General features: G+C 37.0%; 1 protein-coding gene across 1 annotated transcript; it reads right to left on the reverse strand.

The window, feature by feature from the left end:
• Positions 1 to 735: 735 nt before the first annotated feature.
• LOC119718894 (integrin beta-3-like) lies at positions 736 to 7295 on the reverse strand. The gene is made up of 6 exons (XM_038188326.1): positions 7291 to 7295; positions 7064 to 7068; positions 5407 to 5516; positions 4809 to 4890; positions 2711 to 2842; positions 736 to 820 (listed from the first exon to the last, which is right to left on the reverse strand). The coding sequence occupies exons 1-6, from the start codon at positions 7293 to 7295 to the stop codon at positions 783 to 785; spliced, it is 372 nt and encodes a 123-aa protein (XP_038044254.1). The 3' UTR covers positions 736 to 782.
• Positions 7296 to 17367: the final 10072 nt, after the last annotated feature.

Genomic DNA, 17367 nt, shown 5'->3' on the forward strand with positions numbered 1-17367 from the left:
TTCAATTGGGGGCTATTACAGACAAAAAAATTGGTGGAAAAAAATTTTCAATTTTGATTTATACCCCCCCGAACATTGGTCCAGATGAGTTTTGGGCCATTTTGGGCCCCTCTAACTTAAAATGAAACAAGCTACTTTCTTTCTGTTTAAATATTTGAAATCTACAGCAAAAAATAGCCCAGATTACTAAGTTTGAAATGTCTGGGGGTATAGTTTTAAATATATGGCCCTTTAAACATTGAATTTCGTGACGTGACGCACTTTTGGCCCCGCCCACCTCAAATTTCAAAATGCTGTTGCGCAAGAACGAAAAGTCGTAGAGACCCCAAATTTTCAGAATTTGCATTCTCCTAAGTATCTTTCAGTACACCAAAAAAGAAAAAAATCCAAGAGGTGATGGTGTGCACCATTTGTTGAGTTGGCATGGAATGACCCTTCTTGGGGTTTTCCTCCCCCCTCTCTAAACTGTAATTTGTTCTCGTCGTCTTCTCTCTACAGGTTTCTTCAGGCTTGCGCCTAGGGCACTCTTGGGGATCCTTGGTTTCTTTACCAGAAATAAAATAATAATAATAATAATCCCAACATCAACTGACACCAAAACTGGCATTCATTCTCAATCCTCGACATCCTCTAAAACCAGCAGATTGATTTTGGAGGATTGAGGCGAGGGTTAATGGAAAGAGTAATTTATCATTTTGTTTTATAATAATTTTTTAAATGCTTACTTTCTTCCAAGATGTCCACATATGGCATTTTTACTTTATCGACAAAAGCACCGTACCCTAACGGAAATCTTTAGTGATGTTTTTCATGACCTTGGCTGGAAAAGAAGAAGAAACTGAATAAATTAATCTCCTTATTTATTTTTCTCACTCAGAGGCAATTTCAATTTGTCTGCACTACACACAAGAAATAGTAAAATCCAAAAAATGTAACATTATTTTCAAACCGGCAAACTAAGGCAAAAGAAAAAAAGAAAAATCTTGCTTGAAAAAGATTGACATCCAATCTTGGGATCTATGGAATCATTTCAATGTCATAATTTTACTGTTTCCAAGAACTGGTGAGATAAAAAATATAATATTGAAAACATTGATATATTTGAGGAAACATTTAAAATTAATGCATTCTTCCTTATTGTGAAATCCACAAGGTTACTTCAAGTAAGGTTCTTAATAATTATTCAATAAGACAATTTCTGAGCAACTGTAAGCAATCTGATGGTAGGCCTTTAATAACTAATTCGTGGCATTATTATTCTTTTACTAACACTCAAAACAGAATAGGATAATGCAAGTAACATATGCCACAGCAATTCACTCAAACTCAAGACGATGAAGATTGTGATGATGATGAGCATAGCAGATGAAACGAGGACCGGGTCGATGATGTATATTTAACTGGAAAATTATCCATTAATCGCTTGGCCATTGGTGCATGTCTTGGGTTACACAGTGCCCTGTGCATGTACTCACGACCTCAAATTGTTGACAGTTGGGTGAATATTTTGTCTGTCGGAATGTTTAAACAGGATTTGTTTACAATATTTGTTTGTACTGTAGGTTTTACTTGTCCTGTGTCATTTTATGGTTAAACAATACCCTGTACCCGTCGTGAGTGATCTGTCATAAAATACAAAGCTATTGTGCTGTACAGGGTGAGTAAAAAAAAAAAAACCCAAATGGCGCCCGCGATTTTGTAAAGAAGTTCTGCATGTGGCACGTTCAAGATCTAGGATGTAAAAGCCCAATTAATAAGCTTTATTTTAGTAAAAGAATTGTTCATATCACTCATGTACATGTACATTTCATGTTATGGACTTTTTAAACACAAACACAGTTTTATAATTTTGTCCACGGATCACAATAAAAGTAAGAGATATTTCAGCTAAACGAAAACAATTCACATATCCCAAAAAAATATCATAACACTTCTCATATTACTGGCACTTATCATAAACACCTTCTGCTTCCAATGTTAAAACAATATACTTTATAATGTCAACAGTTTATAGTCTTGCCCTGCCTTCTATTTGCCTACCCCGGAAACTTATGGGATTATTCTGATATCGTTTTCATGATACGACATGGTTTCATTTTACTGAAATATCACATACCTTAAATGAGATCCGTGGGTAAAATTATAAAACCGTGTTTGTGACTTAGTGTTCAAAATTCCATAACTCAAAAAGTTCATGAGTGATCCGAATGATTCTTGTACTAAAAGAAAGCTTATTAATTGGTCTTTCACATCCTAGATCTGGAAAGCGCTACATGCAGAACTTCTTTACAAAATAGGGGGGCGCCATTTGGGTTTCCTTTTCTTTCACTCACCCTGTATACTGTATGCCATCATAGCGTCTCTAAAATTCAACTAGCTCAAAACATCATACTGTACATCTCTCTTTTGCTTTCTCTGAAAATTGCCCAAAAAAAATCTCCCAATAACTGACCGTAACAATAAATATTTTTTTGGTTTCACTTTTGGTAATTATTTTTTTAGGGTTATAATAACTCAAAATGTTAGGGCTGAATTTCCCCTTGTGTGGGAAAACAAAATACAATCCACATGAAATTTAGCTGGTGCTGCATTTCATATCAATTTGTAATGTCAAAACCTTCCCTGATGTCACAAAATCATTTTCACTTTCCCTCTTGAATATGAGCCATCATTTAGGGTTAAAGTTCTTTTGGCTTATAAAATTACTAACCAAGTTTATCGCCGAGCCCTTTTAAGCTGTCCAAGTCGTTGGCCATAGACTGCGACAGGTCCATCACGTAATATAAATCCACAGGAAAATCCTCAGCTTGCCGGATGTTCAACTGAACCCTGGTAGGCTCACCTGAAAAAAAAAAAAACAATAAATAGTGTCAAGTAAATATCTTTCAGTATTTATAACCGAACCCATCCGCAGGCCTCTCTACAAGGGTCATGCTGTAAGTTTTGGGTTTTCTTTTTTTTCCTGTCCCAATTACATGTACATCCGACATACTATTATTTTCTACTTCTGCATGCACTCCTTAATGCAGTGTCAGATTCGTGAAGATCCTAGCGAAAGTGCTTGAGGTATTATGGATCACATTATGTCTGGCCATGCCACAATGCTGAATACCATTGGATGAACATTCCATTTAACACTTTCATTTCATTTAGGCGAAGTAAAAAAAACAAAACATGTTGCTCGTCCCCGCCCGCTTCCTTTTTGGAGGCCGCCTGGATTTTTTATTATTTTTTATTTTTGAAAAATGCAGTAAAAAAAACACCGAAAAAGTCCACAAATTCATCGGAAATAAATTGTGGACCAATACAAGTCTAAATGACACTGTAAATGCATGTATGTTCAGTTCTCTTGTCCAACTTATCTTTCATTTTATAAGTGTCTTTGAACAGTGGAAACACCAACAATTGCAGGAAATTTGTAAATGGTGGCCATCTTGAAACAAATAAAAAATGAAACAAATAAAAAATAAAAAATAAACAGCCCCGCTTCCTCCTTTTTTTTCGAAAAACCCGGACGAGAAACATGTTTTTTTTTATTCGGCCTCATAGTTAGTTTCTAGATTTGTTATTTTTAAAGGCTCCAATACGTGATGACACATATCGCAACTTTTACAATGTTTAAAGTACAGTACATTTACTATACAGCATCATCAAAACATGTCATATGGAAGAATACACTGAAACTTAAACCATGACAATTATATTAAAAAAACAAAACCCAGAGGTTTGTTTAAAAAAAAAGATGTTTTAGTGATTTGTCAGCCCAGACATGAGTTTCCGTGTGTTGAAAACTAAAAAGAAATCCACCCTTTTCATAAATCACAAATGAAAATATAGAGTTTCCTGTTTTTAAAACCCTGAAATTGTCGGACTAAAAAAAAAAATTCATGCACAACTTCCCATTCAGGCCAAGCACGCTGACAGCACAGGCCTTACAATTTGAACCAACCCACCAGCCCAATCTATTGTCCGGACTCCTTCAACCTTGAAACACAGGTCAACGACAATCAGGGAACCAGACCATTTCTGAGGGCTCCCCATTGTCCCGATTTCCTTCGAACAACTTCAACATGGCCCAAAAGCCCTGATTTCATTACACTACCCTATTGGTAGATTTTTTTTAGAGTGCTTTTATCAATACGGTCTCAATGGTTTAATGGTGGTGTATATGACGGGTGGCGACGCTGAGATAATTCTGTTGAGGCGAAATTTAGTTTGTTTCTCTGCTCACAATAGAGTCTAGCCATTGATCCTGATAACCTCTGGGACCTGAAATAGTTTGTAGTTAACAAAAAATCTGCTAGGCAAAGCAACCAACAGAGATATATCACTTGTCACGGACCAACATTTTTGCCCCTACCTACCCCTGAGCTGCCATCAGTGCCCTAGACCCAGGAATAGTACAAATCCCTGTCTACACTTCTTTAAAGTTTTGTCTTCTACCAGGAGACACATGCAATGAAAAACAATTTCTTGTAAACTTTCATCTAAAACCTGGCAACAAACTGACATTATTAGACTCCAATTGCTGGACTCTGAATAAACACATTTTAAACTGGCAACGACTAACGCTATTTTCAGTCTTTCAGAGATTTCGGCATGGTTGAGAAATATTACCAAATTACTTTTGTTTGAAAGGGGAACTTCTGACACATATTCAGAACTTCTGTCCAACACCGAGATCGTTGGAGAAAGTCTGAAACTTACAAGTGCAACAAAAACTAGTAAAATTCGTCCTACAAAACCTCCTGGTGGATTTTGAAAGACTTGGGGCATAATATTAGAGTTAAAGTAAATGTCCACAATACCTGGTCTCATCTGAAGAAATAGCTTCTGTGGGTTAACTTGGACAATTTCTCCCGCATCTCCTGCGTCACTCAGAGGTTTGGCCTACAACCAAGAGAAAAAAAATCCCTAAATGTACCAATGACTTTTGATCCCATAGGCAAATGTCTAAGTGAAAGAAACAAATAAGTCAACAAACACAAAGTGAAAGAACTGACACAAACGGTGATCTTTATGTTAAGATGTTGTGGTGGTACATGTACAGTAGTTGGTCTTCGTCAAAACGTGACCCGAGTTCAGATCTCCCTAAGGCTAACACATGGACTGCATTTTCTTGGCTATTTTTTGTGGTTTTGTCTAGATTCCACATTTTTGTCTGAGAATTTCTCATCTGTCTGTGGAAAGCTGCTAAAAAAAGAAGAGAAAAACATGTGTTTTCTCACTAAATGCTTCAATATTTTCCCTGCTAAATTTGACTTTTACCGACATGTTATCGCTTTTTGATGGCCGGTAGGTCATTGCAGGGAAAAATTAGTGACGTCTGTGCATGGAATTCTTTCCATGTAATCTTCCATGGCTGGCCTGTGGTTATTATGAATCATGAGGAGACCTAGATCTCACCTCCACTTCTATGAGTTTATTCTTGGGGAAGTTGAGACCGTCTTCCTTGCAGCCTCTCCGTCTGAGGTTCTCGGGGAGATCGCATCTTGAATAGGAGTCATCATCAAACCCTACCCACCAAAAAAAAAAAAAGGAACAGAACAATTTAACTCAAATTTAGAAGGAACAAAAGAAAAACAAACAAAAAAGCCGACCAATTCCATTATTCTTATCACAACACTGGCATAATTTATCCTTACATGACAAACAATGATTACAATTCTGCTGACATGATATGAGAAATACGCATGTTTAAAGAAACTTTACCGTGATGAATAAAAAAAACACCCAATTCAATATTCTAGACCCATTTTTCAAATGGTTATTCCATTTTTAATACCAAATAGTCCGTCTCTAAATTTGTATTATTCAATGCCCTGAATTTGTAAAATCAATTTAAATTCCATTTATAGAACCCTGTGGAAAATATTTTTAGCTGTACTCAAATTTCCCACAAAACCCCTTGAACACACATTATATTTGCAATGGCATTTATTAAAATACCCCTTTCATTTTCTTTTTTTTAAGGAAAATCCCAGAAGCAATTTCTTTCATTTTACAATTATTCTGAATACCCAGTTGTTGTACACGTCATTCCTGCCTTAAATTTAATTCTTCTAATTTTTTTCCAATCAATTTTCTAGCATGTGTGTCATTTTCGAACCAAGGGCATGTGCCAGAAATACATTAGACCATGAGGTACATGTACATGTAGTCTGAACATTCAATGGACCGCAGAAGAAAAAAAAATCAATGACTTCCAAGCAAGCTCATGTTCTACAGGTGCAATCTACATTGTATACGTGTACTGCCAAAAGGTATGTTCTATGTCTATGCCATAAATCTAATGCATGCACAGACTTGCTCATGTGTCATACTCCCTGTGGTATGTCAAGGTTCAAGTTCAAAGTTCAAGAATACATGCTGTTGTCATAAATGCCAGCTGTACAATCTGTGTAAGATCTTTTACCAATGATTCAACTCAAATAGGGTTAAATAATCTCTGATTTTTATCACAGTACTATCGCATGTTAATACTAGCAAAAAAATCTTGAAACTAAAATGTTCATCTAGATTTCCGTATCATCTGCTCATTATAAATTTGAGGGGCTGTTGAGCAGCACAGGAAATTGACATAATTTTCTGTTGAAAATGCAGATTTATGAAACACCATTGCAGTCTTAATAAGGAAAATTCCACAAAACTAAAGGATAGAGAATTTACAGGAAGGTTAGCTTAAAAAAATCACTTGGCTGGGACAAAAATAATCGAACCCACGACCTCCTACTATAGCCCTAACCCTGCCAGACGCATCACAGTGCATCAGGTGGAAAAGTCTGGTGCACTTTGATTGAAAATGATACCAACACCAGTGCATGAACGACCACTTCTGAGACACTGAGAGCTAGTCCCATAGAACAATGCCAGAGTTGTATCCTGCTGCATTTGGTGACCACAGACTCTGAGGCAGTTTGGCCTTGAGACTTTTGGCCTGATGGATCTTGCTACACTGGGCAGGCTTGTCATTTTGACAAGTGTTGCATGTTGCTGCGTTTGGCAGGGTTTCTAGCCAAAATACCCTGGAGGGTTAGGGTTAATTAAAGTGCAGACATCTTACCACATCTGCACAAGGAAGCAGGAAGTCGTGGGTTCGATTATTTTTGCATCAAAGTGAAAACGGAAAATTTAAATTGTGTCTCGCTATAACAACTATCACTTGAGTTAATTTCAAAACACAGGAAGTGCAATTGAAGCACTTTTAATGTTCAGTATTTATCTTTCTGATTGTGGTCATACTATGTTGGTCTCATCAATCATCCAAGAAACATACATGTAGTAACTAACCTCATTATCTGACTGCCAAAAATCTTTGGAATGTTTTGTGTGTCATGAGGGCACACACACCCAAGGATATGAAAAGCAAATATTCTCTTGTAGCATCTGGTTTAAATTGTTATTCTGGTATTTTAAACAGTTTCACTTTGAAAGGAGAATCTAGTGACACTGGAAAGTATTTCAATGATTGATATTTAATTAATTCTCATCAATTAATCAAATAGAAATTTATGTCTTATGCACAAAGCCCTTTTTCTGGGGTCACAGGTTCAAATCCTCTATAAGTTATTATTGTTTTTTTGTATAGTTTTGCCCTTTGCTGACATATTTCATAAAATTCTACACTCAGTCTTGCCCGAGGGCCTGGGAAAAAAATCACAACCTTACTTGGGTGGGACTCGAATTTAAGACCTCAGGCTGCTTTTTTACATCTTTCCGAAGCAAATTCTATCTCATAAAAGTTATTTTTCTTTGCTAAAAAAACAAATATACTACTATGGCTTCCACCTTACCTTAGACTCACACCAGCCGCACTGTGGGCTTTTCACTATACACTCATCGCAACTTTTGGCAGTTGTGCACATACTGTCCGTAATAGCGGCTGGAATGAAGAATAAATATATCAAGACAGAATATTAAAAATATTGGCCAATAATAGCATTCAATTGTTACATTGTTTTGTGACATGTGGTTGCCAATTTCACAACCATGCCGGTCAGTTCTCTGAAATCAAAACCAGATTTGAAAAACCACTGCCGGAAATCCCTTATCTTGAACAGATAAAAAAAATTATCAGAACATAACAATTCAACATCATTCAACGAAAGTCCAAACTTTATCCACTTGACTGCATACGAGCTTTTTTGTGTCAAACAAATAAAATGGCTGTAGGAGTGCCACCACTATTTGTCACAAACAAAGATATCTGTAATCAGTTCCATGAAAAAACTGTACCAAGAACTTTTGAACGACTGAACAATACATGCGGATAAATGAATGTATAGAGAAGCTACTGTAGATAGAAGAAATACTTTGAACCGGAGCCTATCATGGATTTGGGTTGCGGTTGGGTAATTTTATTAGCTCGTAAAAATACTACTTATGAATATGAGGTAATGGTCCTTTAAATTTCCTTTTTGAAAAATGGCAGAAGGTCGTTGTGGGGGTAGGGAGCAGGTTTGGCCTCCCAGCCCAACTGCGTACATGTACGCCACTAAGCCCACTATTCTAAAAAATATTCACTCTTTTACTTGGGCCAAAAAAAAAAATAGTCGGTCTCTGGTCAGACCAAAGTTCCAGAATTGATGCAGTGACGCGGGTTTTTTTTTTGTTTTTTTTTAAGCATGGATTGTACATACAAGGTGGGTACTATTTTTTGCTTTTTTGTGTCCTCGTATACATTGGTGTCCTCCATAATTTGCCTTGGTGCCCTCCATCATTTGCCTTGGTGCGGTTTCCCCATTCTTGGTACAAAAATTTGAGAAGTTGCGAAAATAGAGGGCGCTATTGTAGCTACCGCGGACAATTTGAAAAAAAAAAAAAAACGGTTGACGCGCATGATTAAAATCGACGCGCGCGCTGACCAGAGACCGACTTTTTTTTTGTTGGCCTTACTAAACAATACATACCCATGTTACAACAGATACAGTAATAGCAGCTGTTATTTTTTAGTAATCACATGCATTCATTTCATTACTTCATAATTCACAAGTCAACATGCGGCATAAAAAGCAGTCTCCTTAATTTGCCTCATCACCTTGCCCACTAATTGATGAATTCTTTTAGTCCAACCATATCCGGCCTCTCGAGTGGCTTATGTACCTGCAAGGTAAGGACCAACGCTTCTTGGCCCCAAGTACCAATTTACAGACCGTCCAAGGAAATCAGATTATCGGTTGAATTTACAGGATAGTAATCTGATAATTTGATCAGGTAGGGACTGTCAGACCTTAAGGTTCAGGTAAATGTTTTTGTGTATCCGGACATGTTCATGCTTAGAGCAAGGCGTACATGGCGTATTTGAAACAGTGAATCAAATGTTTACATATTACTGGCAACAAATCTTCTAATGTGGATTTTAACCCTGACTAGTAGAAACCTTCCCTGCAAAAAATCCAACACCTGGTTTTGTAGGATTTTGACAAATTCAAGAATGTATACATGTTCATCCCGAGCCCAAATACCATGACTTTATACATTCAGATTGGTGTCCATTTTAAGTACAAACATTTATAATTCGGGCGATTCACAATGCGGTGCGCCACCAAGAGTTTGCCACGGAGAGTTCAGTTTTACCAGTGCATTGTGGGAGATGTTAGTTTTTCCTGTCAGTGGTTTCGTAAGCATATGATTCGAGGATCTGTTTGCCCATTTCTTTTCTTGTTATCAATATGGTGTTTTTTGTAAGGCGGCAGAACGCTATGCCCCAATCTATGACATGTATGTATTAGTTCAAGTTGTCTACTGACACTCATTCCGACACTCATTCCGTAAACTTGAAAAATGGACTCTCCGTGGCAAACTCTTGGTGGCGCACTGCATTGTGAATCGCCCGAATTGGTTTAGTATTAGACTTTAGTGAAGTTTGGAAGGTTTCCCATACAAAAACAAAATTCAAGCAAAACTCCACAAGATACATACATGTACATGTAGACTGATCCTATAGGCCTACATGTAAATTATACAATTTACATACAGACAATTGTGTGTTTTCAATTGATATCATTTTGTAGAACTGTTTTACTTTTAAGTTACAGTGAACTACATCCAGACACAGAAAACAATTAACAATTCAGTCTGCCAGACTGAACCAGTACCTTGTTTATATCAACATACACCTTGGTACAGTCCCAGCATGAATCAGTACCAGCTAGAATTTGAGAATAACACAAAACCCTAAATCACTGTGCCAGAAATGTTAGCAGCATCTCAGTTAAAACAATCACAGCTCACACTAATGCAAATAAACCCTCCCTCAACCCAAGACCAAATCTCCTTTAAAAAAAATTTAATATGCAAAGCAGCATACACTTAGACCCATCTCCCCATTTCCGCTAATTAAATTTACCAAGACCTTATAAATTTCATTTTATAGAATACCCCATAATACGTCGTCGGTAGGGTCAATCCCATTAACTCAGTATTCCATCCTCACACACACTCCCCGCATAGTCGGCTGTCACCTTATAAGGTAAGCCTATCACTAGTGCACATAGCTGGGTATTCCCGGCTGTACATGTAGACCACACCGTCCCATCTGTACAAACCATTCTTTGTGGTCAGTGTGTATAACTATAAAGCAGCATGCAACGTTTTTCTGCCGTGTTCTCACTAAAACATCTTGCGGGCCATTTCACCGAGGCTGCGGAATGACGAGGAGTCATCTAGCAGCGCTCGGTGGGTCGTCATCACAAGCTGGCCAGCCGGGCATGCCCACACAGTGAATCACGGCGGGCAAAATGCATTACGAACGCTGCCCAGAAAAACGAATGAGGTTGACATCTTCATTAATCACACACAGAGCTCTGCTGAATGCGGTCGCCACAATCGAGGAATAAAAAAATATAATTCCTTGAAAAGAATGTTACAGTCAGAGATGTTTTGTGCAATCACTGACATCATTAATTCTACAAAGCATTTCAGTTTGTCATATTATTTGTTCGCTCTGTAAATATCTGAAATGAAGTTCTGGTGCAGTAAACTAGCACAATGGGGTATTTATCACTTCATCAGTGAAGTAGAAAATATGCTGCATAAACATCCACAGTAAGTGTGGGACCAAAATAAATAGGGAAGCCTTTGTTGACAGACTATAGCACATGATAGTGGGCAACATTGGGACTATTCAATGGAGTATGCCATGTTATACACACACCTGCATGTTTGCTCGGTATGCAAATTGTTGGATTAGTCATAGGATCACAATACCTGTACGAGGCTACAACGGTATTTAGATATCGTTGTGAAAGTTTGAAAGTACAATTTTTTGGAATGTTAATTGTTATATTATTCACTTTTTAAGTCTTAATGCTTTCCAGTTTATTATGTAAACCATACATGTAATTATGGTTTAAACCCTAACCTCACCTAAAAGCTACAAAATACTACTAAACATTGTAAATATTAAACTATAGTTTGCAGTACTTCAGCATATAAGTGGGCACAACACTCATAGTATTTTCTAATATTTGGTACCAGCATACATACTATGTTTAATAATAATTTTTGTAGTACTTTGTAGTACATGTATGTGGTACTTTACCCCAAATGAACTCCTTGGGGATTAAGGCTAATTTGTAATTTGTCGTTATACCACAGAATGTCGAATTTTAAATTAATAATGATCGATTGATCTCCTCTAATTTTAATGCTAAATATACAAATTTTAGAAATTATGTGAATTGTAAAAAAATTAACTCATCCTTGTTTGTTGTAAATAAGTATTGTTGCTTTGTACTGATCGACTTACAGTAATGCACAGGTACATGTATAATTCAAAACCTAGCATACTGCACATAATTTATAGACTCCCGGGCCAGTGTATGGTACATGCGCTGAATGCCAATTCATTATTAAAATGGGCACAAATAAATTGTTCAAGCTATGTCATCCGGTCTAATATGGAATGGACAGAAAAATATATTCTTGCAGCAATGACAGATCATTACCGAGTAATAAATTTACTGCAACTGGAAACCGAATCTGAAATTACATGCACTGAGACGTTGTGACGGGCCCATAAAGCAATTCAAATTAAATTATGGGAGTCTCGTTTTAATGTTTAAATTGGATAAAATTCAAGGCTTAGTCGATTACCATCAGGAATTTAAGTGCATAAAATATTATTTTAGTCCTTGTGCCATGGAATATGTTTATTTTTCCCCGTACATTTTGAATCAGTTACAGTTTCAGTTTTCATAATTCACTTGTTGCAATTTTGTATTATTCTTTCTCATGCAAGTCAGCATCCAGTCTCCAGAAAGAATGGTCACCACGAACTGCAGCATCACTACATGACAATACATGTAAAGTGCTTTTTGTTTATAAACAATCTTTATTACATGTATTAGTAAAACAAAAGAAAGCTTTTAGCCATCAAAACAAAAAAAAGCAAACAATTTGAATATGAATGTAGAATATAATGTACATGTGTGTACATTCATCCTTTGTTCATTGCATTACATTTACAAAGAGACAACATGTCTACCTGTCTATCAAAATCAGTACAGTCATTTTGCATCGCTATACAAAATGGTGACATTTCTGTCAAACAATACTCTATAGCACAGTCTGGCTATCAATTTTACAAGTACATGAAAACACTTGTCTAGATAGCCTAATGGCCTATCCGATTTCCTGCCTCTTGTGCACCAAACAATAGATTCCACACTGATTGAGTGCTGAGGTCATCATGAGGTCACCCAAACATACATACAATGTGTGACCCCAAGGTGACCTTGTAGCTTTTTGGGTAGCAGACAGTCTTTCAAAAAGAAATCCACATTGCGGGGCCACCCAAACCTTTCTATTTCTTACTGAAAATGAAGTGGCCATTCACACATTTATGTGAACAGTTCATGTATTATTTTTTACGAATTCTCTTTTGTTATTCCTTGCGTATGAATAATGTAGAAAATACTAGAATAGAAGAAGGGAGGGACAACCGCTGGAACATTGTCACTTGCAGTGATTCAATTTTCAAGGTCTCAGCATTATGAAAGCATGTACGTGTTGGACATTCTTGTGTGCTCACGTTCTTCTGTATTTGTACAGTATCTATAATGCAGTATCTGTATGTACTGGTACGTAGTGTCTACTTAAAATGTACATTAGTGCAAGGCCAACATGTCTATTTCCATTGCTGTCAATGAAACGAACATTGTAAAAATATCATGACAATGAAAAATGAGAACAGGTTTTTTATGAAAAATACAATTTATGTTTTATCCTCTTTATGAGTCATCCACTTTCTAACCTTTGAACTGATCATTTACGTTATACATCTGTACTGTAGTAATATGTACAAATATACCGTTAGTGCAAGGCCAACATGTCTATTTCTATGGCTGTCAATGAAACGAACATTGTAAAAATATCATGACAAATGAAAAATGAGAACAGCTTTTTCGTAAGAAAAATACAATATGTTCTATCCTCTTTATGAGTCATCCACTTTCTAACCTTTGAACTGAACATAGTAAAATGTACAAATATCGTAAGCAAAATTCCATGAATTACTACAACGTATACATGTTGTAGTAATTCATGGAATTAATAGGGTCAAATGTCACACATTGTTCCCCAACCCGGTGGAATGACCCATGTACATGTACAACATTTTTTGGGGTTCACTGGATATACGCAACATAACTTAAGAGCATGCATTATGGAGAATTTATGCATGCAGTATACTCTGTATATTTGTACAAATTTATTATGTTGACCATTTGGATTATAAAGACAACATATACATTTCAGCATTCCTCCTTTCGGGCAAACTAGCTTCAACCCCACTGATTACAAAAACTAGAATGGATAGGTTCAAGGGAGGTCCCCCTGCAGGGGGCCAGCCATGTCACGCAGACACGAGGGGACTTTTGCTCTTGGGTTACCGGGGACACCGCTGTTGAGTTTCACAGTTCAACAGCCACGATTCTGGATCAGACCATCTGGTGTCAGTTTCGCGAGCAATTCTATTTAAAGCTATCAACTGCATGAAAGTGAAACTGCGAGAATTTGTTGTTCCTTAAGTAGACTGATTAAATCTCAAAGAAAGAGTACTGAAAGCAGAGAAGGCCTGCTGAAAGGTTAAGTGGAACCTCTACTCCACAAGATTACACTGTGTTCCAATCACTGATTCATATTAGACTAACGTACTGTACACGTGTATGTACAGTAGTAGAAGACTGCAGCTGCGATAGTTTATATACCGTTGAGACAAAGCGAGCTTATCCAAATGAACATTCCAGTTTTAGATCCTCTTACAATAACTATGTGTACTTGTAAAATAATCGGAGATTGTTTACTCTTGGAAAAGATTTAAGCCTGGCGATAGCACAGCATCAGCTACTAGAAAATTGTTTCAACAAAAATATTTTTAAAAGGGTTAGGCCTATTTGTTAAATATCATTTCCCGTGACCAGTTCTCTGCTGATTTTGCTGAACAACTTTGTGTTTGTAAATAATTGTGTCCTGCCCGTTACTACTACTTGGTTGGTTTCCTCCTGAAACATCCTCTAGGGATCTTGACTAGGAGGTCGTTAGGTCTTGTCTGACAGTGACACACAGTAGGATTCACTCTTTGCAAAAGTTGTTCTTATATTCTTGAATCCCGCAGGGGTTCTATTAAAATGAGGATAGAAGTGTCGTGAGATCAGCTCGTGTCAACTCGCTTTATTGCAGACTCACAGAACCTTGACTCAAAAACGCAGCGGAATTTACTCATGCAGCACAATTAATCAAACTCACATGTATTTCAAAACTGGCAAAGGTTATGGATAGTTACTGTGGGCTTTGGCTGTATGGATGAAATTACATGTAATAGAATTGACCTTTTGATTTGAATTGGAATTCATCACTTGATACCAGAAGCAACCTCGACAGAAAGTACAGCTGAACAGCAGAACATATGGCCTATTCATGAGGTCATTGGAATTTTAAACAATTCACGTAAATTCTGTGGTATTAAGGCAGTTGAACTTAGTACGACAATTATCAAATGGTCATTAATAGTATACTAGCATGACTAGGCTTATGAATATGATGTAAATTTATTAATTTAAAATAAACGTAGTCACTCGTCATACTCAGGCTGGCTTATCACCAAAATTAAAGAAATTTAGAATGGCACTTTGATCCTGATACTCAGTTTGGAAATATGAATAACATTTTTCCTAATATCACAACAAAGCCCAAATAACGTCTCTTCAAGTTCAATTGGACAGAAACATTTTTCAAACAAGTTTGTTGGACACGTTGCATATCCATTTCAAAATATGAATTATCAACATTGAATTAGAAACAAATGTAACAATTTGAAAAATAAACTTATTTTTCATTTACAAAAGAAATTACACTCAGCAAAGCCAAATTCTTACCAATTGTGACATTGGTCGCTGAAAATACTGCACATAGGAAAGATAACTTATTCATTACGTATATCCAGAGTTATCTGCAAGGAAACTGTTGTTAAAGAGTTACTGAATGGTCCATATCACAACTGGTAAAACTACCTCCATGTACAAACAAACGGTACACATTACCTGGTGCGAGCGGGTCCTGCGCCCAACATGTTGCTAAACACCAAATCACACACACAAGGCAGCTGCGCCAAATCTCCATCTTCGAAATTCAAATTATAAAAGTCTTTAGTACTGATCAGTATCCTTCCTTGGGGTTTCGACTATCGAATCATGAGTTCCAACCGTTCTCTATCCACACAAAGTTGAAGAAATTTCCCCCAAAGAGCGAGCCAATTTTTGACAATCGTGCACCACCGCTCGCCTAGCCCTATGTATTGGCTGAATGCACACTGCGCACGCTATTTATTTTCTAACACAGAGCTAGCTAGAGTTAACCGCCCTTGATCCGTGGCCCCGTTCCACAAATGCACGCGTCCGTGTAAACACGTAAGCCCTCGCATTCCTGGGCAGCTAGACATCAATTGTGGGGGTGGGATTTCGAAATGCTCTTTTTTTATTCAGATGGGACATAAATGCATGTATTATCGCAGACCTCATTTTACTTCCGGTCCAATGCCCTTGAGTTTGTTATTGTAGGTGCAAATTGTAATTGGATTTTTTTCCTTCATAATTTATAGGGTTGTTTCTTTGCATATTTGACTCGGTGATGAGGGAGAAGGGAGGTGGTAGTGGTGATTCTTAAAAGATGAGGATGCACGATGAGCAAGTGATGTCTTGTGTCTTTGGAATGCTACGTATGGGGCCGCATGATAATGCTATGACTAAATTCACGTGTAGAGAAAGTATTTTGTCACCATATAATTATTTTGATAAGATTGATAAAAGAAAGGACTAATTATGGAGGAAATCATGATCAGGCCTGTATATTAGTTCAATACGCGTTTATCTTGATTGTTATTTTGTAACATTGTGTATTTACCCAGAGTCAGTCAACTGATTTTTGTGGCCACGTAAGTTGATTTTTGGAGCCTTTCGGCATTACCAAATACCAGCACGTTGTCGTAAAAGTTGGTACCTAATTGGGCTTAACTGAACGAAGAACGAACGAAGTTAACTGAACGTGATGGGGAGTAATAAATAACCGTCTGATATTTTCTACACAAAACCCCGGTGTAGGGGGTTTTGCTTAGAAATTTTCAGATACCAACTTTTACGACAATGTGTTAGTAATGATTTGTCGCGCTTAAAACACTATATTGTTACGGTCAATATTGCTTCGTTGTTTGACGGTTTCTTATGAAATTAAATCGCGTAATGTTTAAAGGGAAAATACAACATTTGCAAACATCAAAAAATAAACTACCAAATCATTTTGAAATACCTTGCTGGACTGTTAGTGAATGGCAGTGTAAAGCATCCTGTAAATCATGGCACCTGGTATACTGTCATTTTCAAGAAAAGTGGTATTTTTGTATCAATTTCCAACGCTGATCGGCCGATCAGCGTTGGAAAAAACTGGCTTTTTTCAAATAGGCTACTGGCCCCAGTTGACCATCGCACTTGTTTGCAATCGATTACACACCTATGAACGGGTACAAGCCAGCTAGACTGGTTCCCTGACCTTACAATTCCCCAATATATGAAAACTGCTCTGTTTCTTCTTAAATGGAGTCAGGGAACCAGACTACAGGAAAATGATTGTTTTTCTTCGTTTGTATAGCATTTTCGAACCCAAAAGCTCAAAAAAGTCAGTTTTACTATATTTGCTATATATTTCCAACCCCCCAATTCCATCCATTTCTGAAAATTACAGCAAAAGCAAATGATGTATATTCCCTTTAAACATAATGACAAATCACTACACGAAAATTCAATTTAAAACATTTTGTATTTCTGGAGTTGTTGCCCCCCAAACGAGTTCGGTGGTGGACTCTACGAGATCACT

This window comes from Patiria miniata, unplaced genomic scaffold (assembly GCF_015706575.1).
Source record: "Patiria miniata isolate m_02_andy unplaced genomic scaffold, ASM1570657v1 HiC_scaffold_13, whole genome shotgun sequence".
NCBI lineage: Eukaryota > Metazoa > Echinodermata > Asteroidea > Valvatida > Asterinidae > Patiria > Patiria miniata.

What these genes read in the sequence shown, in the direction of transcription:
- LOC119718894 (XM_038188326.1), bottom strand. An exon ending in ATAAACTCATAGAAGTGGAG is followed by an intron (nt 4,891 to 5,406) that starts GTGAGATCTAGG and finishes TCTTGGTTGTAG; the next exon opens with GCCAAACCTCTGAGTGACGC. An exon ending in AGGGCTCGGCGATAAACTTG is followed by an intron (nt 821 to 2,710) that starts GTTAGTAATTTT and finishes CTTCTTTTCCAG; the next exon opens with CCAAGGTCATGAAAAACATC.